The 18,740-nt window shown below is 46.9% G+C and overlaps 1 protein-coding gene across 1 annotated transcript; it reads right to left on the bottom strand.

The window, feature by feature from the left end:
- Window positions 1-3,047: 3,047 nt before the first annotated feature.
- LOC107547813 (CMRF35-like molecule 8) lies at window positions 3,048-18,222 on the bottom strand. The gene is made up of 7 exons (XM_029080027.2): window positions 18,060-18,222; window positions 15,714-16,046; window positions 14,478-14,592; window positions 11,644-11,759; window positions 8,037-8,074; window positions 6,094-6,231; window positions 3,048-4,036 (listed from the first exon to the last, which is right to left on the bottom strand). The coding sequence occupies exons 1-7, from the start codon at window positions 18,097-18,099 to the stop codon at window positions 3,908-3,910; spliced, it is 909 nt and encodes a 302-aa protein (XP_028935860.1). The 5' UTR covers window positions 18,100-18,222; the 3' UTR covers window positions 3,048-3,907.
- Window positions 18,223-18,740: the final 518 nt, after the last annotated feature.

Raw genomic sequence — 18,740 nt, 5'->3', positions numbered from 1 at the left:
ACCAGATTAGCTTGTATTTATCTCAGCGCTTAGGTCAGTGCCTGGCACATAGTAAGCACTTAACAAATACCACAGTTATTATTATTATTATTATTATTAAGAAAAGACCATAAAATCCCTTTTTCACTGCTTTGCAGAATCACACCATGAGGGGGCAGCAATAGACTTCCAGATTTCTTAAAGTCCTTTATTTTGTTTCTTTTTTTTAGTGGAGTTTATTAAGCCCTTACTATGTTCCAGCCACTGCACTAACTGCTGGGGTAAATATAAGTTAATAAGTTGGACACAGTTCATGCCCCACCTGGGGCTCACAGTCTTAATCCTCACTTTGCAGATGAGATAACTGAGACACAGAAGGGTTAGTGACTTCCCCAAGGTCACACAGCAGCCAAGTGGCGGAGCGGGGATTAGAACCCAAGTCCTTCTGACTTTTGGCTGCCACATCACAGAACCATACTATCACTGCTACTACAATTACTACTAATAATAATCACAATAATTGCACAACCAACTCACAGCCCTGGATCATCTCCTCAGTGAGATTCCTCTATTCTTTGCCATGAACTGCAGAGCGCTGCTGGTGGAAATTCAATCGCCCGGGGAAACTCACCCTCACGTGCTAGAACTCTGCCCTCCTCTCTTTTCAGCAGAAATACTTATTGAATCCCCTGCCCATTGCCCATGCCAGCTGCTTCAGACTTTTGACTTTTAACCACCTGTCTCTCCACCTCCCGTTTCTTTCCCCTAACGATCTTGCCGCCTATTTTATCAGTGTAATTAAAACCATCAGGGATGATCTCCCTAAAATCTCCCCTACACCTCTCCAGCCTCATCTTCCTCCTGTCACCTCTTCAACTCTCTCATCCCTCCAGAAGTGTCTTCAAGAGATCTCCTGCCTCATCTTATAGCCTGTATCCTCCCCCTACACCCCAACTCAATTTTTCTGAACCTTCCCCCCTCTCTTCTTCCCACCTTGATTATGGGTCTGGGAATCAGAAGGACCTGGGTTCTAATCCCAGCTCTGCCTCTTGTTTGTTGCCTCCATTTGCCTCCATTCTTCCATCTGTAATATGGGGATTAAGACTGTGAGCCCTATGTGGGACAGGGACTGTGTCCAACCTGATTATCCTGTATCAACCCCAGCACTTAGAATACTGTCTGGCACAAAGTAAGCACATAACTAATACCATTATTGTTATCATCTTCAATTGCTTTCTATCCAATGTCTCCTTCTGCACTGCTTTCAACCATCCTCAATCCTGAAAAAAACCAACATGGCTTCCTCCTATTATCGCCCCATCTCCCTTCTACCTTTCCTCTCCAAACTCTTTGAGTGAGTTGTTTATACCAGCTACCTCTATTTCCTCTCCTCTGATTCTCATCTTGATCCCCTGCAATCTGGCTTCCTCATCCTCCACTCTATGGAAACCACCCTCTCAAAGGTCACCAGTGAACTATCTCTTGCCAAATCCAACCATCCAACAACCCTACTTCATCCTAGTCCTCTTCGAACTCTTGTCTGCCTTCAACATTACAGACCACACTTTTCTTCTGGAAACATTATCCAACCTCGGCTTTACTGACATTGTCCTCTCCTGGTTCTTCTCCTATCGCTCTGACTGTTCTTTCTCAGTCTTTCTGGCTGACTCCTCCACTGCCTCCCACCCCCTAACTGTGGGAGTCCCTCAAGGTTCAGTTCTGGGTCCCCTTCTATTCTCCCTTCTGCACCCTCTCCCTTGGAGAACTCATTTGCTTCGATGACTTCAACTACCACCTCTATGCGTATTTTTACCAAATCTACATCTCCAGCCTTCTCTGTAAGTCTCACAATTCCTCCTGCTTTCAGGACATCTCTATTTGAATGTCCATCTGGCACCTCACACTTTACATGTCCAAAACAGAACCCATGGGCTTCCCACCCAAACTCTCTCCTTTCCTTGGCTTTCCTGTCACTGCAGGTAACACCTCCATCCTTCCTGTCTCACAAGCCCCTAACCTTGGCATCATCCTCCACTCATCTCTCATTCAACTTGCATAGTCCATCTGCCACCAAATCCTGTCCATCTTCAATGTGTAGAATCTGCCCCTTTCCTACCACACCTATACAAGCACTTATCACATTCTGCCTTAACTACTGCATCATCCTCTTTGCTGATCTCTCTGCCTCCGGCCTCTCCCCACTCCAGTCCATATTTCACTCTGCTTCCCAGATCATTTCTCTCAAAACCCCCTGAGAACATCTCCCCACTCCTCAGGAACCTCCAGTGGTTGTCCATCCATCTCCATATCAGACACTTCTCACCAGTAACTTTAAAACACTCAGTCAGTTTTCCCCCTTCTACCTTACTTACCTGCTCTCCTATTACAATCCAGCCCAAACATTTTTCTCCTTTAATGCCAACCTATTCACTGTACCTCAATCTCACCTATCTCACCGCTAACACCTTGCTCATATCCTCCCTCTGGTCTGTAACTCTCCCCACAAAGACCACCACTCTCCAGATCTTTAAGCCCTACTGAAATATCTCCTCCAAAGAGCCTTCCCTGACTAACCTCTCTTTTCCCCGTCCATTTTGCCCTCCTTTCTGCATCACTATGCACTGCAGGCCTGGGGATCTGAGGACCTGGGTTCTAATCTAAACCAATCTCCCTTTAAACACTTTCTGTTTACCCTACCCCAAGCCCCACAGCACCTATGTGCATATATTGTTATATTCTGCCACTTCCCCTACCTGTAATTTATTTTAATGTCCATCTCCCCTACTAGATGGTAAGCTCCTTAAGGACAGGGAATCATAATAATAACAATAATGTTGGTATTTGTTAAGCGCTTACTATGTGCAGAGCACTGTTCATGCCTACCATCATCTAGTGGATAGAGCACGAGCCTGGGAATCAGAAGGATTCTAATCCCAGCTCTGTCACTTGTCTTCTGGGTGACCTTGGACAAGTCATTTAACTTCTCTGTACCTCATTTCTCTTCATCTGTAAAATAGGTATTAAGAATGTGAGCCCCATAAGGGACAGGGACTGTGTCCATCGTGGTTAGCTTGTATCCACCCCAGCAATTAGCACACATAATAAGTAGCTTAACAAGTGCCAAAATTATTATTATCAATACATGCTCAAATGCCTACTTCAGTCAGAGCTCTGCACACAAGTACTCAATAAATACCATGGATTAATTGATTCAGAATTCCCTCTGACATTCATCTTTTCTCAGGAAACCACATATTTTGTTTTCTCCCTAGGGGTCTTCACCCCAAGATATCTCCATTGGGCCCTCCCCCAACAACCCCTCTACTTGGGATTATTTCCTACTGTCTCTTTAACAATTCTCCTGCCTTCTCTTCTTTTAAATCTACTTAAACATTCCCTGTTCCCAAGATCTCAAAAAGCACAGATTTGACTCAGAAGTAACAAACAGCCCTGATCTCAGGGCTATAATAAAGCTTCCTCTTTCTTGACTTTTGCCTCTGCCCCTCCCACTTCCCAGAGGTTTGCTTCTTGCCATGCTTTTCCTCCGCTTCACATTGCCCTCTAAAACCCACTCCCAAATCCCACCCCCTCCAGGAAGCTTTCCCTGTGTGCACCATGAAAGTAGATCTCTGACCTTTCCTTAACATTATGAAGTGGAGGAAAAACTATCAAAAGAAAATCTGACCTATAGCATTCACTTTAATTCCTACAAAGTGGGAGGTTCCTGAGGGCAGGACCTACATTGTGGGACTCTTTCCACAGTCACTGAGGCTGAATATAAGAGAAAGAGAACTCGAGTTAGCTTTAACTATAGTTCTTTCAGGAACTACCAAATCCAGGAAGGCCTAGAATGGAGAGAAGTGATGAAGTCAGGAACAGAGGCCACAAGGAAAATTTCCAGGTCTGGCAGGCTGCTAGAGTCTGTAGCCTAAGTCTTCTTTATCTCGCTGTAAACGGTTTCCGTCTGTTTCCTCTTGGGGGCTGGATCTGACAAGTTGTCATAGATAGTATGCAGGTTCAAGGTGGCGAAGTTAACATCCTTTCTCCTGGTGGTAGCCTGGGAACAGAAATGGTTGTGCAGGGAATGTGTCTCTTTATTGTTGTATTGTACTCTCCCAAGCGCTCAGTATCGTGCTCTGCGCGTGGTAAACCCTCAATAAAAACGATTGAATGAATGAATGAATAGATGGGGCCAGAGGATATAGATGGGGGCTATGGTGGGAAACCAGCATCTCCGCACCCCCATGGTAGGGTTACCCAGCTCAGATATACTAAAGTCGGAAGGATTTGAGGATCAGCCTGGCCAAGTAGAAAGATAGATCCTGGGCCTGGGAGTCACTGAACATGGGTTCTAATCCCCGCTCTGCCACTTGCTTGTGGTGTGACCTCAGGGCAAGTCACTTCACTTCACCGGCCTCCATTCCCTCATCTGCAAAATGGGGATTCAATACCTGCTCTCGTTCCAACTTAGATTCTGAGACCTTTGTGGGATCTGATTATGTTGTATCTAGAGAAGCTGTGTGGCTCAGTGGAAGGAGCATGGGTTTGGGAGTCAGAAGTCAAAGGTTTTAAACCCGGCTTCACCACTTGTCATCTGGGTGACTTCGGGCAAGTCACTTCACTTCTCTGTGCCTTAGTTACCTCATCTGTAAAATGGGGACTAAGACTGTGAGCCCCACATGCGACAACCTGATTACCTTGTATCTCCCCTTGCGTTTAGAACAGTGTTTGTCACACAGTAAGTGCTTAACAAATACCAGTATTATTATTATTATTACCCCAGTGCTTAGTAGAGTGCTGGACACACAGTAAGTGTCCTTGGGCCGAGGAATCAGAAGACTTGGGTTCTAATCTTGATTCTCTCACTTACCCACTATAGGACCCTGTGCAAGTCAATTAACTTCTCTTTGCCTTGGTTTCCCCATCTCTAAGGTGGGAATTAAATATCAATTCCTATTCTTCCTACTTAGACCGTGAGCCCCATGTGGGCGAGGGACTGTGTCCAACCTGATTAGCAGCTACTCAGTGCTTAGAACAGTGCTTGACACATAGTAAGTGAACAATAGATAATAATAATAATAATAGGTTAATCAGTGATCTTCCCCCACCAGCTCATCAGAGAGGGTCAGGATTTCTTTCCCTTTCTAGATTCTCCAACCAGGTGTAGGATCGAGAGACACTCACTTCCCCTCTCCCTGAAACCCAGAAAGAATGCTTCCTCCCCTTGGTGAGCCAGAAGCCACAAATATGACTGAACCTGTCTTAACTAATTTTAAGATCTTCATAAGTGCCAAGCAGAATCTCGGGGGAAATTTGGAGAGAAGGAGGGCTGAGGAACCAAGATTGAAACCCTACAAAGTGCAGTCTGGGGGGTTTTAGTAAGCCCTTACTATGTGCCAAGTGCTAAGTGCTGGGGTGGATACAAGATAATCAAGTCAGGCCCACTCCCTGTCCCACATGGAGTTCAGAGTCTAGAGGGAAGGGAGAACAGGTATCTAATTCTTATTTAAAGATGAGGGAACCAAGGCACCGAGAAGCGAAGTGGTTTGTCTAAGGTCAAGCAGCAGGCGAGTGGCAGAATTAGAATTAGACCTGACTTTCAGGCCCTGGATCATTCCATTAGGCCACATAGAACAACGGGGCCTGGGAGAAAACAAATAGTAACCACTAGCCAAGAACAGATCAGCTGGTTCTCCACAGCCAAAGCCTTGTCCTTCACTGGTTTCTCACCTGTCTAGCTCAGACCAAACCATCTGCCGTGGGCAGGAGGCTGCTGCAAACCTCAGAGTTGTCTGGGGCCAAAATGGACCCAGAATTAAAAGGAAGCATCATTGCCTAGTGGATAGATCACGGGCCTGGGAGTCAGAAGGACCCGGGTTCTAATGCCGGCTCCTCAACTCATCTGCGTCATGACGTTGTGCCTCAGTTACCTCATCTGTAAAATGGAGATTAAGGCTGTGAGCCCCACAGGGGACAGGAACTGTATCCCACCAGATTTGCTTGTATCAGCCCCAGCTCTTAGTCTAGTGCCTGGCACAGAGTGAGGGCTTAGGAAATACCACAATTATTATTATTAAAGCTTCTGCAATGAAAGAGGAATTCTCCGGTACATACCACTTGGCTGTATTCCACTCCTTGGTCGTTCTGGGGCCTGGAGGGTCCCAGAGATGGACCCCCTTTTCGGTGGGATCCCACAAGGTTGACGCCTGGGCTTCTTGGCTGGAGCTCCAACGAGGAGTAGCAGAGGTCAACCTTCTCCGTTGCCAATGTTGAAAAAAGTGGGCAGGTGGGCAACTGCTCCGAGATGCTCAAGGCCCCCGGCAGAGATTCCCTTTTTTCTGATTGGCCCAGACCTCTCTTTCTCTTCCTCATCACTCCTCCTTCTAGGCCTCCCCACCACCTTTCCCTCTCACTCCCCACCCAGGATTACCATCCCTCCAATAGCCAAGAGATCCCTGGATCCCCATTCACCACCCCAGTGTACATATCTGTAATTTTATTAATTTATATTAACGTCTCCCCCTCTAGACTGTAAGATTGTTGTGGGTAAGGAATGTTTCTGCTATATTGTTGTACTGTACTCTCCCAAGCGCTTAGTACAGGGCTCTGCACACAGTAAGCGCTCAATAATTAAGATTGACTGACTAACTGACCCCGGCCTTTTCCCCATCTCCCACACTAGTGCTCAGGTTTCCGTCCCCCTAGGTCTCCCCCTGACCAGGGCCAGCTTTACTTCCCCACTGGCTGCTGGGGTGATGAGCGGAGGTAATAATCATTAATAATTATGATGGTACTTGTGAAGCGCTTATTATGTGCCCAGCACTGTTCTAAGCACTGGGGTAGAGACAGGTTAATCAGGTGGTGAGTCCTCTAAACTGAAAGCTCACTGGAGATGTGTCTACTAAATTGGCTATATTGTACTCTTTTAAGTGCTCAGTACAGTGCTCTGCACCCAGTAAGCACTCAATAAATACAATTGATCGACTGAGAAGCGATGATGGGTAGAAAGCCAGCTCAGGAAGGTGAAGGCAGATCAGAGGAAGGAATCACGGGCAGGTGGGAGGCAGAAGCCGGGAAGCCGAGATGGAGGCCAGGGGGTGGGGAGCTGCTCGGCTATGAGAGGGCAGGAGACGGCCTAACAATAGCCCAGGAGCCAGTGGAGTGTAGCTGACAGATTAGGAATGGCCCTCATTCATCCCACTTCCCAAGAGGTGCTGAGCCTGCTTGGGAATGCCTCTCCCACCCCCGGCTACCCACCAAATCTGTGGGCCACTGAGAAATTGAGGAAGCATCATGGCCTAGTGGGTAGAGCATAGGCTCAAAAGTCAGAAAGACTTGTGTTCCAATTCCAGTTCCGCCATTTGTCTACTATGTGGGCCTGGGCGAGTCACTTCACTTCTCCGTGCTTTAGTCAACTCATCTGTAAAATGGGGATTAAGACTGAGAGCCTCATGGGGGACAGGGACTGTGTCTAACCCAGCGCTTGTGTCCACTCCAGTGCTCAGTACAGTGCATAGCATGTAGTAAGCACATAACAAATACCACAATTATTATTATTATCACTGTTATTATTTTGGGGAGTGCGTCTCCCCCTTCCCCCCCTCAGCTACCCACCAGATCTGTGGGTCACTTAGAAAATGCCACACTGGCTTTATGGGCTTTATTTGTTTGTATCCACCCCAGCTCTTAGTACAGTGTCTGACACATAGTAAGTTCTTGGCAAATACCATAATTATCTCGGCTCTACCACTTGTCTGCTGTGTGACCTTGATCAAGTCACTTCACTTCTTTGGGCTTCAGTTACCTCGTCTGTAAAATGGGGATCGAGACTGTGATCCCCTCATGGGACAGGGGCCGTGTCCAAATCGATTTGCTTGTATCGAACCCCAGCACTTAGTACAGTTTCTGGTGCATAGTAAGCTCTTAATAAATACCATCATCATCATGGCCTCCCAAAGAGGCAGCCCTTTCTTCAACCTTTCACCTCTAGGTGCCCGGCAAGCTTTCTGTGTTCCTGACCCTCCTTCCCACCCAACCAGATAGGTAGCCTTTTTTACCTGATTGGAGTTTCGACGAACCTCTGAATTATCACCAGCTAAAAGGAAGGGAAGGGAATAGAAACCACAGAATCATCTTCACACTCAAAACTCCCAGCCTGGGAGTCAGGAGACCCCGGTTCTGACCCTGCCCCTTGCCTGCTGGGTGACCTTGTCCGAGTTCTTAAGTTCTCCCGGCCTCGGTTTCCTCATCAGTTTGGTAGGGATTAACTATCACTTCACCCTCCCACTTAGCTTCTTGTGAAACTGTTTCTGATCTGATTGCATCATATCTACCACAGTGCTTCCCACAATGCTTGGCACGTAGTGAGCACTAAACAAATGGCAAAATTTTTATTTTTATCATCATCATCATCATCAGGACAGGCCACACAGGAAGGATGAGGGAACCTCAGGGTTAGAATAGTGGCCCTAAAAGGAAAAGAGTCAGAAAATCCCTCACTCCAACATCTAGTCACAGAGCTGCAAGAGACCCCAGTGCTTAGAACAGTGCCTGATACAGAGTAAGCACTTAACAAATAGTACCATAAAAAAAAAGATGATCCTATTCCCCTTACCTGGAAGGGCTCTACCTCAAGAGCAGCAGCTCGGCCTAGTGGCTAGAGCCCGGGCCCAGGAGTCAGAGGACCTGGGTTCTAATCCCGGCTCTACCACTTGTCCGCTATGTGACCTTAGGTAAGACTTAACTTCTGTCTGCCTTAGTTACCTCATCTGTAAAATGGGGATTGAGACTGTGAGTTCCATTTGGTACATGGACTGTGTCCAAGCTGATTAGCTTGTATGTGCCCCAGTGTCTGGCACATAGTAAGGGCTTAACAAACACCATTGAAAAACAAACAAAAAAAGAACCTTTCTAAACAAGTAAGCAACTACAGTAGCCATTCTCTGTTCCTTATGGTCTCTTTCACTGAAGATCTCTCTTGCTGAACTCTACTGTACTGTAATCTGCTATATCGCATTCTCCCAAGTGCTTAGTACAGTGCTCTGCACACAGTAAGGGCTCAATTAATACCATTGATTGATTGATTGATTGGAAAAAGTACAGGGCTTAGAGTCAGGAGAGCTGGGATCTAATCCTTATTCCACCACTTGAGAGCAGCAAGCATGTCTACCAAGTCTTCTGTGCTCTCTCAAGAATGAAGAACAGAGCTCTGCTCACATTAAGCACTCAATTAATACCAGTGATTGACTGTATGGCCTTGGGCAAGTCACTATATTTATCTGTGCCTCAGTTTCTTCATTTATAAAATGGTGATTAAATACCTATTTTCTTTTCCTCTTAGGCTGTGAGCCTCATGTAGGGCAGGGACCGGGTCCAATCTGATTATATTGCATCTACCAGTGCTTGGCAGATTGTAAGAGCTTAACAAATACTATTATTATTATTATTACTCGTTAAGGTCTTACTAAATACAAGCGCTTAGAGTAAGAATAAGCTGTTAGGCAGTAAGAGTTCAACAAATGTCAGCATTTGCTTAGCTCTTACTATGTGCCAAGCACTGGGGTAAGTACTGGGTAAATAATAAAATGGAGAAAGCACAAGCCTGGAAGTCAGAAGGACGTGGGCTCTAATCCCATCTCTGCCACTCATCTGCTGTGTGACCCTGGGCAAATCACTTCTCTTCTCTAGTCCTCACAGATTCCATCTGTAAAATGGAGATTAAGGCTGTGAGCCCCATGTGAGATAGGGACTGTGACCAAACCAATTAGCTAACCACTCCAGCGCTTAGAACAGTGCCTGGCAAATAGTAAGCACTTTACAAATGTCATTATTATAATTATCATTATTGTAATATTACTAATAATGTGCTATTAACATATACTATTATTATAATAATTATTATAATGATCATAATGAATACCACTGTATTTTCATTGTTATTATTATTACTAACCTCTCCCAAGGCATCTAGTTCTAATATCTCACAGTCCTTGTGTTTCCCTGCTGTGCCCACCACAACCCCCGGCTGGCCCGGTGTTGGACGGATGTTTTGGGGAATTTTTCCACCTTCCCCGGCTCTACGAGACGGGCCATGGACTTGACTTCTGTATGAGCTGACTACTGCACAAAAACCAAATGGGAAAGAGGAATAAGAGTGTTGAAGTCCATAAGGTCAGGGAGAGACCGACGGGGAAAGCCCAAACGAAGGGCAAGAAATGGTTTTTTTTCCTGACACAGACACTCTCCGCAAATGAGAACCTCATACTTCCCCAAGTCTCTGAAAAAGCCCAATGAAAATCTGAACACGCGCAACTGACGAAGCGAGCAGCTCGGGCGGGATGGGTGAAGGGTGAGAAGCCGGGGGAAGGTAGAGGGGCAGGGATAGGAGACCCCGACTCTTTTGTGTCAACAGGATCTCCCCCCGGCCCACCCTGACACACAAGAGTGTAGTTTAACAGGGAGATGGAAAGCGTCAGGCAATAATTCATCAGAGTTCCACTCGCCTCTCCATGAGTTTGTTTCTGCTGTGGTTCCATGACCAGGGTCCTGACATTTTAGGGCCCAAGACCTGTCCTCACTGCAAGGAGTCAGTTAGTCTGGCCCTTAGAGGAAGTAACGTGGCCTTTTGAGAAGTGGTGTAGCCTAGTGGAAAGAGCCCGGGCCTGGGAGACAGAGGATCTAGCTTCTAATCCCAGCTTTGTCACTTGTCTGCTGGGTGACCTAGAGCAAGTCACTTCACTTCTCTGTGCCTCAGTTGCCTCATCTATAAAATGGGGGGTAGGACTGTGAGCACCCTGTGGGACAGAGATTGGGTCCAACCCGATTACCTTGTATCTACCCCATCACTTAGTACAGTTTCTGGCGAGGGGCTCAAAATTCCCATTTTGCAGATGAGGGAATTGAGGCCCAAAGAAGTGATGTGATTTACCCAAGGTCACACACCAGACCCACGAAGCCGGGATTAGAACCCAGGTCCTCCTACTCCCCTTGACCACACCGCTTCTGCATCTTGGGGAGAGTCCCGGCTCCACCGAGGACTCTGTTTTGGCCCTGGGAGACTCACAGTGAGATTTGGGGCAAATCACTTAAAACTTTCTGGGCCTCATTTATTCATTCATTCATTCAGTCGTATTTATTGAGCGCTTACTGTGTGCAGAGCACTGTATTAAGAGCTTGGAAAGTACAATTTGGTAACAGTTAGAGAAAAGCCCTACCCGACAACGGGCTTGGTTATAAACTTCTTGACGGGCTTAGTTTTAGGGAAGAATCTGACTCTGTCTATAGCTTTAGCCCAGTGATAATAATAATAACAACAATGGTATTTGTTAAGTGCTTCCTATGTGCCAGGCACTGTGCTAAGAGCTGGGGTAGAAACAAGCCAATTGGGTTGGAAGCGGCCCCTCTTCCACATGGGGCTCACAGTCTCAGTCTGCATTTCACAGAGGAGGTAACTGAGGCCCAGAGAAGTGAAGGGATCACACAGCAGACAAATGGAAGAGCCAGGATTAGAACCCATGACCTTCCGGCACCCAGGCCTGGGCTTTATCCACTAGGCCGTTCTGCTTCTCTAAGGAGCCCCTCGCCTGGTAAAAAAGACTGTTTGGAGAGAGGACAGACACTCAGAAGAGAGGAGGACAGGAAAAGCAGCCCGATCCTCTCCCTCACCTTTCTTCTGCTTCAGCAACATTGTCCAAGCCACAAGGGACACCCCCACAAACAGAACCAGCAGAACTGCAAAGATGAAGGGCAGCAGGATTTCGATCCTTTCAGTAAAACCGGCCCTGGAAAGAAATAAAAATGCAGTCCAGTCGATGCGCATCCCGCCCAACCATTGTCCGAACCCTGGCACTTCCGGGCTTGACCACCGGATTCCCCTCCCTTCAAAGCCCAACTGAAGGCTCACCTCCTCAAGGAGGCCTTCCCAGACTAAGCCCCCCTTTTCTTCTGCTCCCCCTCTCCATCACCCTGACTCACTCCCTTTGCCCTCCCCCCCACCCGCCCCACAGCACTTGGGTATATATGTACATATTTATAATTCTATTTATTTATATTAATGATGTATATACATCTATCATTCTATGTATTTATATTGACGCTATTGATGCCTATTTACTTGTTTTGATGCCTGTCTCCCCCCTTCTAGACTGCGAGCCCGTTGTGGGCAGGGATTGGCTCTATTTATTTCCGAATTGTACTTTTGAAGCACTTAATACAGTGCTCTGCAAACAGTAAGCGCTCGGTAAATACGATTGAATGAAGAGAATTTAATTGAGAGTTAGGTGGCTTGCCTGATGATTAATGTAAGGGACTAGGGAGGGGCTCCAGAGAGATGAGTCCACGCACAAAGAAGGCTTGTCTAGTAACCGAGAAGTGTTTGATGCCTAGAATCTCTAGACTGTAAGTTCCCAGTGGGCGAGAAATGTGTCTACCGATTCCTTATGTTGTAGAGAAGCATTGTGGCTTTGTGGAAAGAACACGGGCCTGGGCTTTAAAGGGACTTGGATTCTAATCCTGGCTCTGCCACACATCTGCTGTGGGACCTTGGGCGAGTCACTTAACTTCTCTGGGCCTCAATTCCCCTATCTGTAAAATGGGGATTAAGAGTGTGAGCCCTATGTGGGGCGGGGACTGTGTCCAACCTGATTAACTTGTATCTCCCCCAGCACTTAGAACAGGGCTAGTACATACTAAACACTTAACGAGTACCATAATAATAATAATTATATATAATTGTTATATAATTATTATTATTAAGCCCCCAAGTGCTTAGTACAGTGCTTTGCACACAGTAAGTGCTCAACATGTGCGATTGATTGATGGATGGAAACATGTCAGTCCAGCGATGTTCCCTTGGGCATCAAGCAGGGGATGCAGAATGTAAAACTGGAAATGCTTGTGGTATTTATTAAGCACTTATTGTGTGCCAAGCTCTGGGGTGGATACAAACAAATCGAGTTTGTATCAGTTACAAATCAGTTACAAATCAGTTACAAATAAGTTACAGATGAGGTAACTGAGTCACAGAGAAGTGATTTGACTTGCCCAAAGCCACATAGCAGAAAGGTGGCAGAGCGGGGATTAGAACCCAAATCAATTAATGGTATTTATTAAGCGCTTACTATGTGCAGAACACTGAACTAAGCACTTGGGAGACCGTAACACAGTAGAGTTAGCAGAAATTTCCCCGCCCATAACAAGCTCATAGTCTAGAAGGAATCCTGCAGAAACGATCTGGACATGTCACTCCCCTTCTTAAACAACTCCAGTGGTTGCCTATCGACCTCCGCTCCAAACAAAAACTCCTCACTCTAGGCTTCAAGGCTCTCCATCACCTTGCCCCTTCCTACCTCTCCTCCCTTCTCTCTTTCTACCGCCCACCCCGCACGCTCCGCTCCTCCGCCGCCCACCTCCTCGCCGTCCCTCGGTCTCGCCTATCCCGCCGTCGACCCCCGGGTCACGTCCTCCCGCGGTCCTGGAACGCCCTCCCTCCTCACCTCCGCCAAACTGATTCTCTTTCCCTCTTCAAAACCTTACTTAAAAATCACCTCCTCCAAGAGGCGTTCCCAGACTGAGCTCCTCTTCCCCCTCTACTCCCTCTGCCATCCCCCCTTTACCTCTCCGCAGCTAAAGCCTCATTTTCCCCTTTTCCCTCTGCTCCTCCACCTCTCCCTTCCCATCCCCACAGCACTGTACTCGTCCGCTCAACTGTATATATTTTCGTTACCCTATTTATTTTGTTAATGAATTGTACATCGCCTTGATTCTATTTAGTTGCCATCGGTTTTTACGAGATGTTCTTCCCCTTGACGCTGTTTAGTGCCATTGTTCTTGTCTGTCCGTCTCCCCCGATTAGACCGTAAGCCCGTCAAACGGCAGGGACTGTCTCTATCTGTTGCCGACTTGTTCATCCCAAGCGCTTAGTACAGTGCTCTGCACATAGTAAGCGCTCAATAAATACTATTGAATGAATGAATGAATCCTGAAACACTGATCCAAGGAAAAGGAGAAAAAAGGAGCTCTCTGGAGATGGAAATTGTTGGGGGAAGGATTTTATTTGGGTAACAACAGGATGGTCTCTTTTGGATAGGGACACCCAGAACACTCCATTCATTCATTCAAATCTATTTATTGAGCACTTACTATGTGCAGAGCACTGTACTAAGCGCTTGGGAGAGCCCCATATAAAAATAAACAGGCACATTTCCTGCCCACGATGAGTTTACAGTTTAGAGCACTTTCTGTGAGCAGCACACTGTACTAAGCCCTTGGGAGAGTACAATACGGCAGAATTTTCTTTTTCAATTGTATCTGTTAATACGTTCCAGGCAGTGTACTGAGTCCCGAGGGAGATAGAAGCCAATCGGATTGGACACAGTCCATATCCCACGTGGACGTTGGATGGACCATGGAACAAATGCTTAGGTGATCCCTACCTTCAATTAATACCGGTGGGAGAAGTCACGTCGGATCAGACTACAGTAGCACCCTGTTCTCCTTACCCAGATGTGGGGAAGGCCGTCTCCCCGCCTATTCTGTGAGCTGAAGTAGAGGTGACACTTGTTTCCGCTGCAGCTGAGGGAGATTGGGTGATAGTTGTCGATCTGACCTCTGGTACTAGAATTCAAACCAGACACAATAATTCCTCACTACCTCTCCCCGGCAGCCATCTGAGCCCTTGGAACCTTGGGTCTCATGTGGGACAGGGACTGATTTTCTAGTAGCCACCCCAGTGCTTAGCGCAGGGCTTGGTACATCAGTTAATCAATCCATCAGTGGTATTTATTGAGTGCTTATTATGCTCAGAGCACTGTATTAGGCGCTTGGGAGAGTTCAATCCGACAGTTGGCAGGCAGGTTCGCTACTCACAGTGAGCTTGGAGTCTAGAGGGGCAGATGGACATTACTGTGAATAAATAACTTACAGTATAGCACTTATGCATAATTTTTATATATAATATAGAATTCTTCTTTCTGAGTTCCTGAACCCGAATTCTCGTCTATCGTTTCTTGGTGGGAAAATCGACCCCACTGAGCGACTTCTCCATTCTTTCTTTGGACCAAAAGGAATCTCCCCCATCTCATTGCTCTGAGATTTCCCTGAGATTGTGATAGGCACATTTACACAAGCTCTTCCTCAACCTGTGAACCACCAAGGATATGCAACAAAACGTTTCCATCATCCCCATTTTCAAGAAGAAAAAGATGAAAGATCAGACTGCAGCAATTTATGATGGCATTTAATTATGTTCTACGCCTCAGGAAGGATCACTAGTTGTGAGCAGGAAATGTGTCTACCAATCTGTTGTAGTATATGCTCCCGAGTGCTTAGTACAGTGCTCTGCACACAGTAAGGGCTCAATAAATACCATTGATGATGATGATGATGATGACCATGGGGGCAAAAGTGAAGACAGCACCTGGAACTGCAGCAATAAAAGTGTCAGCTTCAGGAAGGACACTTTTAATGTTTGCTAAGGGCAGAAAAGATGGTGATCTCATTAGCGTTTTAAGTTTCCCAAGCACCCAAAGGTGAATTTCATCATCGGTATCTTCTTCCAGCATGAAAGGCAACAACAGATAGATAGACATCAAATAAATGTCCACAGAGATCCCAGATTTACACAACCCAACATTTTCTTATTCCCTCAGCTGCCCTGAGCTGGTTCTTAGAACTGAGAGGAAGGGAGAGGAGTTCCAGATTTCACACCCCTGGGGCCCAGAGCGGAGAGTCCTCACCTTGGGAGATAGACACCGTAAACCACAGCAGGGGATCGAATTTTAAGAATTTGTCGATCCCACAGGCATAAGAGCCGGCATCCTCTGCGGCCAGGTTCTCCATGGTCACTGTGAATGTGCGGTTCTGCCGACTGTCTCTAATGGACACTCGGTCCTTCTTCGCCTCTTCCTGTGACCCTTTGATCTCAACAATGGGGGAGCAGGATACCCGAAAGCTTCCTTTGCACCAGTATTTATCAGACATTTTGTATTCCTCCTCATACGGGCACTGCACGTTCAGGGATTCTCCCATGATCGCATTCACCTTCGTATGGTTTTTCACCAGAAAACAACCTGGAAAACATAACCCCGTGTCCCCATCTCCTCACACGCTGGGAGAAGGTGTCCCCCTCCTTCCCAGCCCAAGGGCCTGGTCCCCAGAAAGTTTTGAACTGGAGGGGTCTCTCTGAGGGAAGAGGAAGCAGGGAGTTGGCCTGTAGTCTTCGAGGATTAGGACGGTGTTTCCAGAGGATTAACTAGGGCTGCTTTCCTCGGCCACTGCAGTGACATTGGGTGTGGACAAAGTGGAAAGTGCTGAGTTAATAAAAATGAGAACTATGGTATTTGTTAAGGGCTTACTATGTGCCAAGCACTGTACTAAGTGCTGGGGCAGATACGAGATACTCAGGTCCCACATGGGGCTCACAGTGTAAGTAGGAGGGAGAACATTTTGAAGATGAGGGAACTGAGGCACAGAGAAGTGAAATGACTAGCCCAAGGTCACACAGCAGGTACATGGCAGAGCTGGGATTACAATAATAAGAATAATAACTGTTAAGCGCTTACTATGTGCCAGGCACTGAATTAAATGCTGGGGTGGATACAAGCAAATCATGTTGGACACAGTCCATGTCTCAAGTGGGGCTCACAGTCTCAATCCCCATTTTACAGATGAGGTCTCTGAGACACAGACAAGTGAAGTGACTTGCCCAAGGTCATACTGCAGACATATGGCAGAGCCAGGATTAGAACCCTGGTCCTTCTGACTTTCAGGCCTGTGCTCTATCCAGTGGGCCATGCTGCTTCTCTAAAATATCCCACGATTAAGTCTCCAGTAATTTCTGAATTTCCAGGGATCTCCTTCTCCCATCATCCCTCACCCATATCCCTTCTCTCCTCCTCTGTCTGCTCCTGGCTCTTCCACCCCTGACCTCCGACCCCAAGCAGCCTGCCATCTTCCCTATTGCCGCAACGATTTCCTCTCTGCTCCCTCTTCCTCTCAGTGCCCTCCCCAAAACATTCCCGGTCCTCACGGAATCCACACACCGACCGCGGTTACCATCACCCCGGCTGAGATTTTATTAACTCTTTCTGGTCCAGCAGGCCGGCTAGGGGAGGCTGGGGGGTGGGCGGGAAGATGGGGAAGTGGAGGTGGAAGGGGCCGAGGCGAGAATCTTTCCGTCAGTTCCTGGAAGGAAAGAGTGCTGGGTTCTGCCCTTCAGACTGCCCTTCAGTCAGTTTCCAAAATAACACCAACTTCCTCAGGCAGGAAACCTCTAGATATCAAGTGGGAATTTTCAGGAGTGGAGAATGGAACAACATCCCCTACTCCCCGCATCTCCCTGTGGATCTTATATGGTCATGGATTCTAATCCCGGCTCTGCCACTTGTCTGCTGTGTGACCTTGGGGAAGTCACTTCACTTTTCTGGGCCTCTGTTTCCTCATCTGTAAAGTGGAGATTGGGACTGTGAGCATCTTGTAGAACAGAGACTGTGTCCAAACCAATTTGCTTATATCCACGCCAGTGCTTAGAACAGTGCCTGGTACATAGTAAGCACTTAACAAATACTATTATTAGTAGTATTATTATCCTGTTAGTAATGATAATAATAGTATTTGTTCATTCATTCGATCTTACTTATTGAACATTTACTATGTGCAGAGTACTGTTCTAAGCACTTGAGACAGTACAGTGCAACAATCAACAGACATTTTCCCTTCCCGCAACGAACTTATAGTCTAGAGTGCTTACTATATATCAAGCACTGTACCAAACGCTGGTGTAGATACAAAGCACTCAGGTTGGCTACATTCCTTCACCCAGCCGCATTCTAAGGGAGAACAGGTATTGAATCCCCATTTTACAGTTGAGGAAACTGGCACGGAGAAGTGAAGGGATTTGCTTAGTGTCACCCAGCAGATATGTGGCAGAGCTGGGATTAGAACCCAGGTCCCCTGACACCCAGGCCCATGCTCTTTCCACTAGGCCACACTCTTGATACCCTCCCTACTGACACCTCTTCCTGCTTTCTCTTTCCCTCTCCTCCCACCCCAACCCTACCCATTCCCAGAGAATGGAGTCTTACCTGGGATGCTTAGGAGCACCAGGAGCCAAGGTGAGAGCATTGTTCTAGCTCATTAACTCATTGGTCTGATGCCTTCAGAGACCTCCAATTCTGGCTCTTCCTTGGACTAGACCCAAGCTTTAAACAACCCCAAATTCCAGATCTCTCGTTTCTCCTTTTCATTTCCTTCTCTCAACCGTTTCCTTTTTTAGCTTCATATTTTTGAGCAGAGAAGGAAGAAGCTGGGGGGAGGGGGAGTGAGGAGCTGCTATAAGGCAAAGTTGAGAGTTATAGGCCGGAAATGTGCCCCACCACCATCACTCTACCCCAGCCCACCTTCCTGGCTTCACCAGCTTGGTTTCAGAATTCACAGAGTCCAGCCCAGCCTGACCCGCCTAGCTGTGTAACACTGTAACCCCGGCTACTCAGCAACTGCTCCATCAGTTAATCAGTCAATCCATCAGTCAGTCATATTTATTAAGCACTCACTGCGTGCAGAGCACTGTACTACTAATAATAACTGTGCTATTTGCTAAGCACTTACAATGTGCCAGGCACTGTACTAAGCCCTGGAGTAGATGCAAGATAATCAGGTGGAACTCAGGTCCTGTCCCACATGGAGCTCACGGTATTAATCCCCATAATTCATTCATTCAATCATATTTACTGAGTGCTTACTGTGTATAGAGTACTGTACTAAGC

The sequence above is a fragment of the Ornithorhynchus anatinus genome, chromosome 15 (genome assembly GCF_004115215.2).
Source record: "Ornithorhynchus anatinus isolate Pmale09 chromosome 15, mOrnAna1.pri.v4, whole genome shotgun sequence".
NCBI classification, from domain to species: Eukaryota; Metazoa; Chordata; class Mammalia; order Monotremata; family Ornithorhynchidae; genus Ornithorhynchus; species Ornithorhynchus anatinus.
This window is presented reverse-complemented; position numbering and strand designations above follow the sequence as displayed.

Bases quoted from the DNA above. Each gene is read 5' to 3' on its own strand.
- LOC107547813 (XM_029080027.2), bottom strand. From the start codon at position 18,099: ATGCTCTCACCTTGGCTCCTGGTGCTCCTAAGCATCCCAG. The intron at 16,047-18,059 runs GTAAGACTCCAT...TATGTTTTCCAG, and splicing joins GGTGCTCCTAAGCATCCCAG to GTTGTTTTCTGGTGAAAAAC. The intron at 6,232-8,036 runs GTAAAAAAGGCT...GCAACGGAGAAG, and splicing joins TTCGTCGAAACTCCAATCAG to GTTGACCTCTGCTACTCCTC.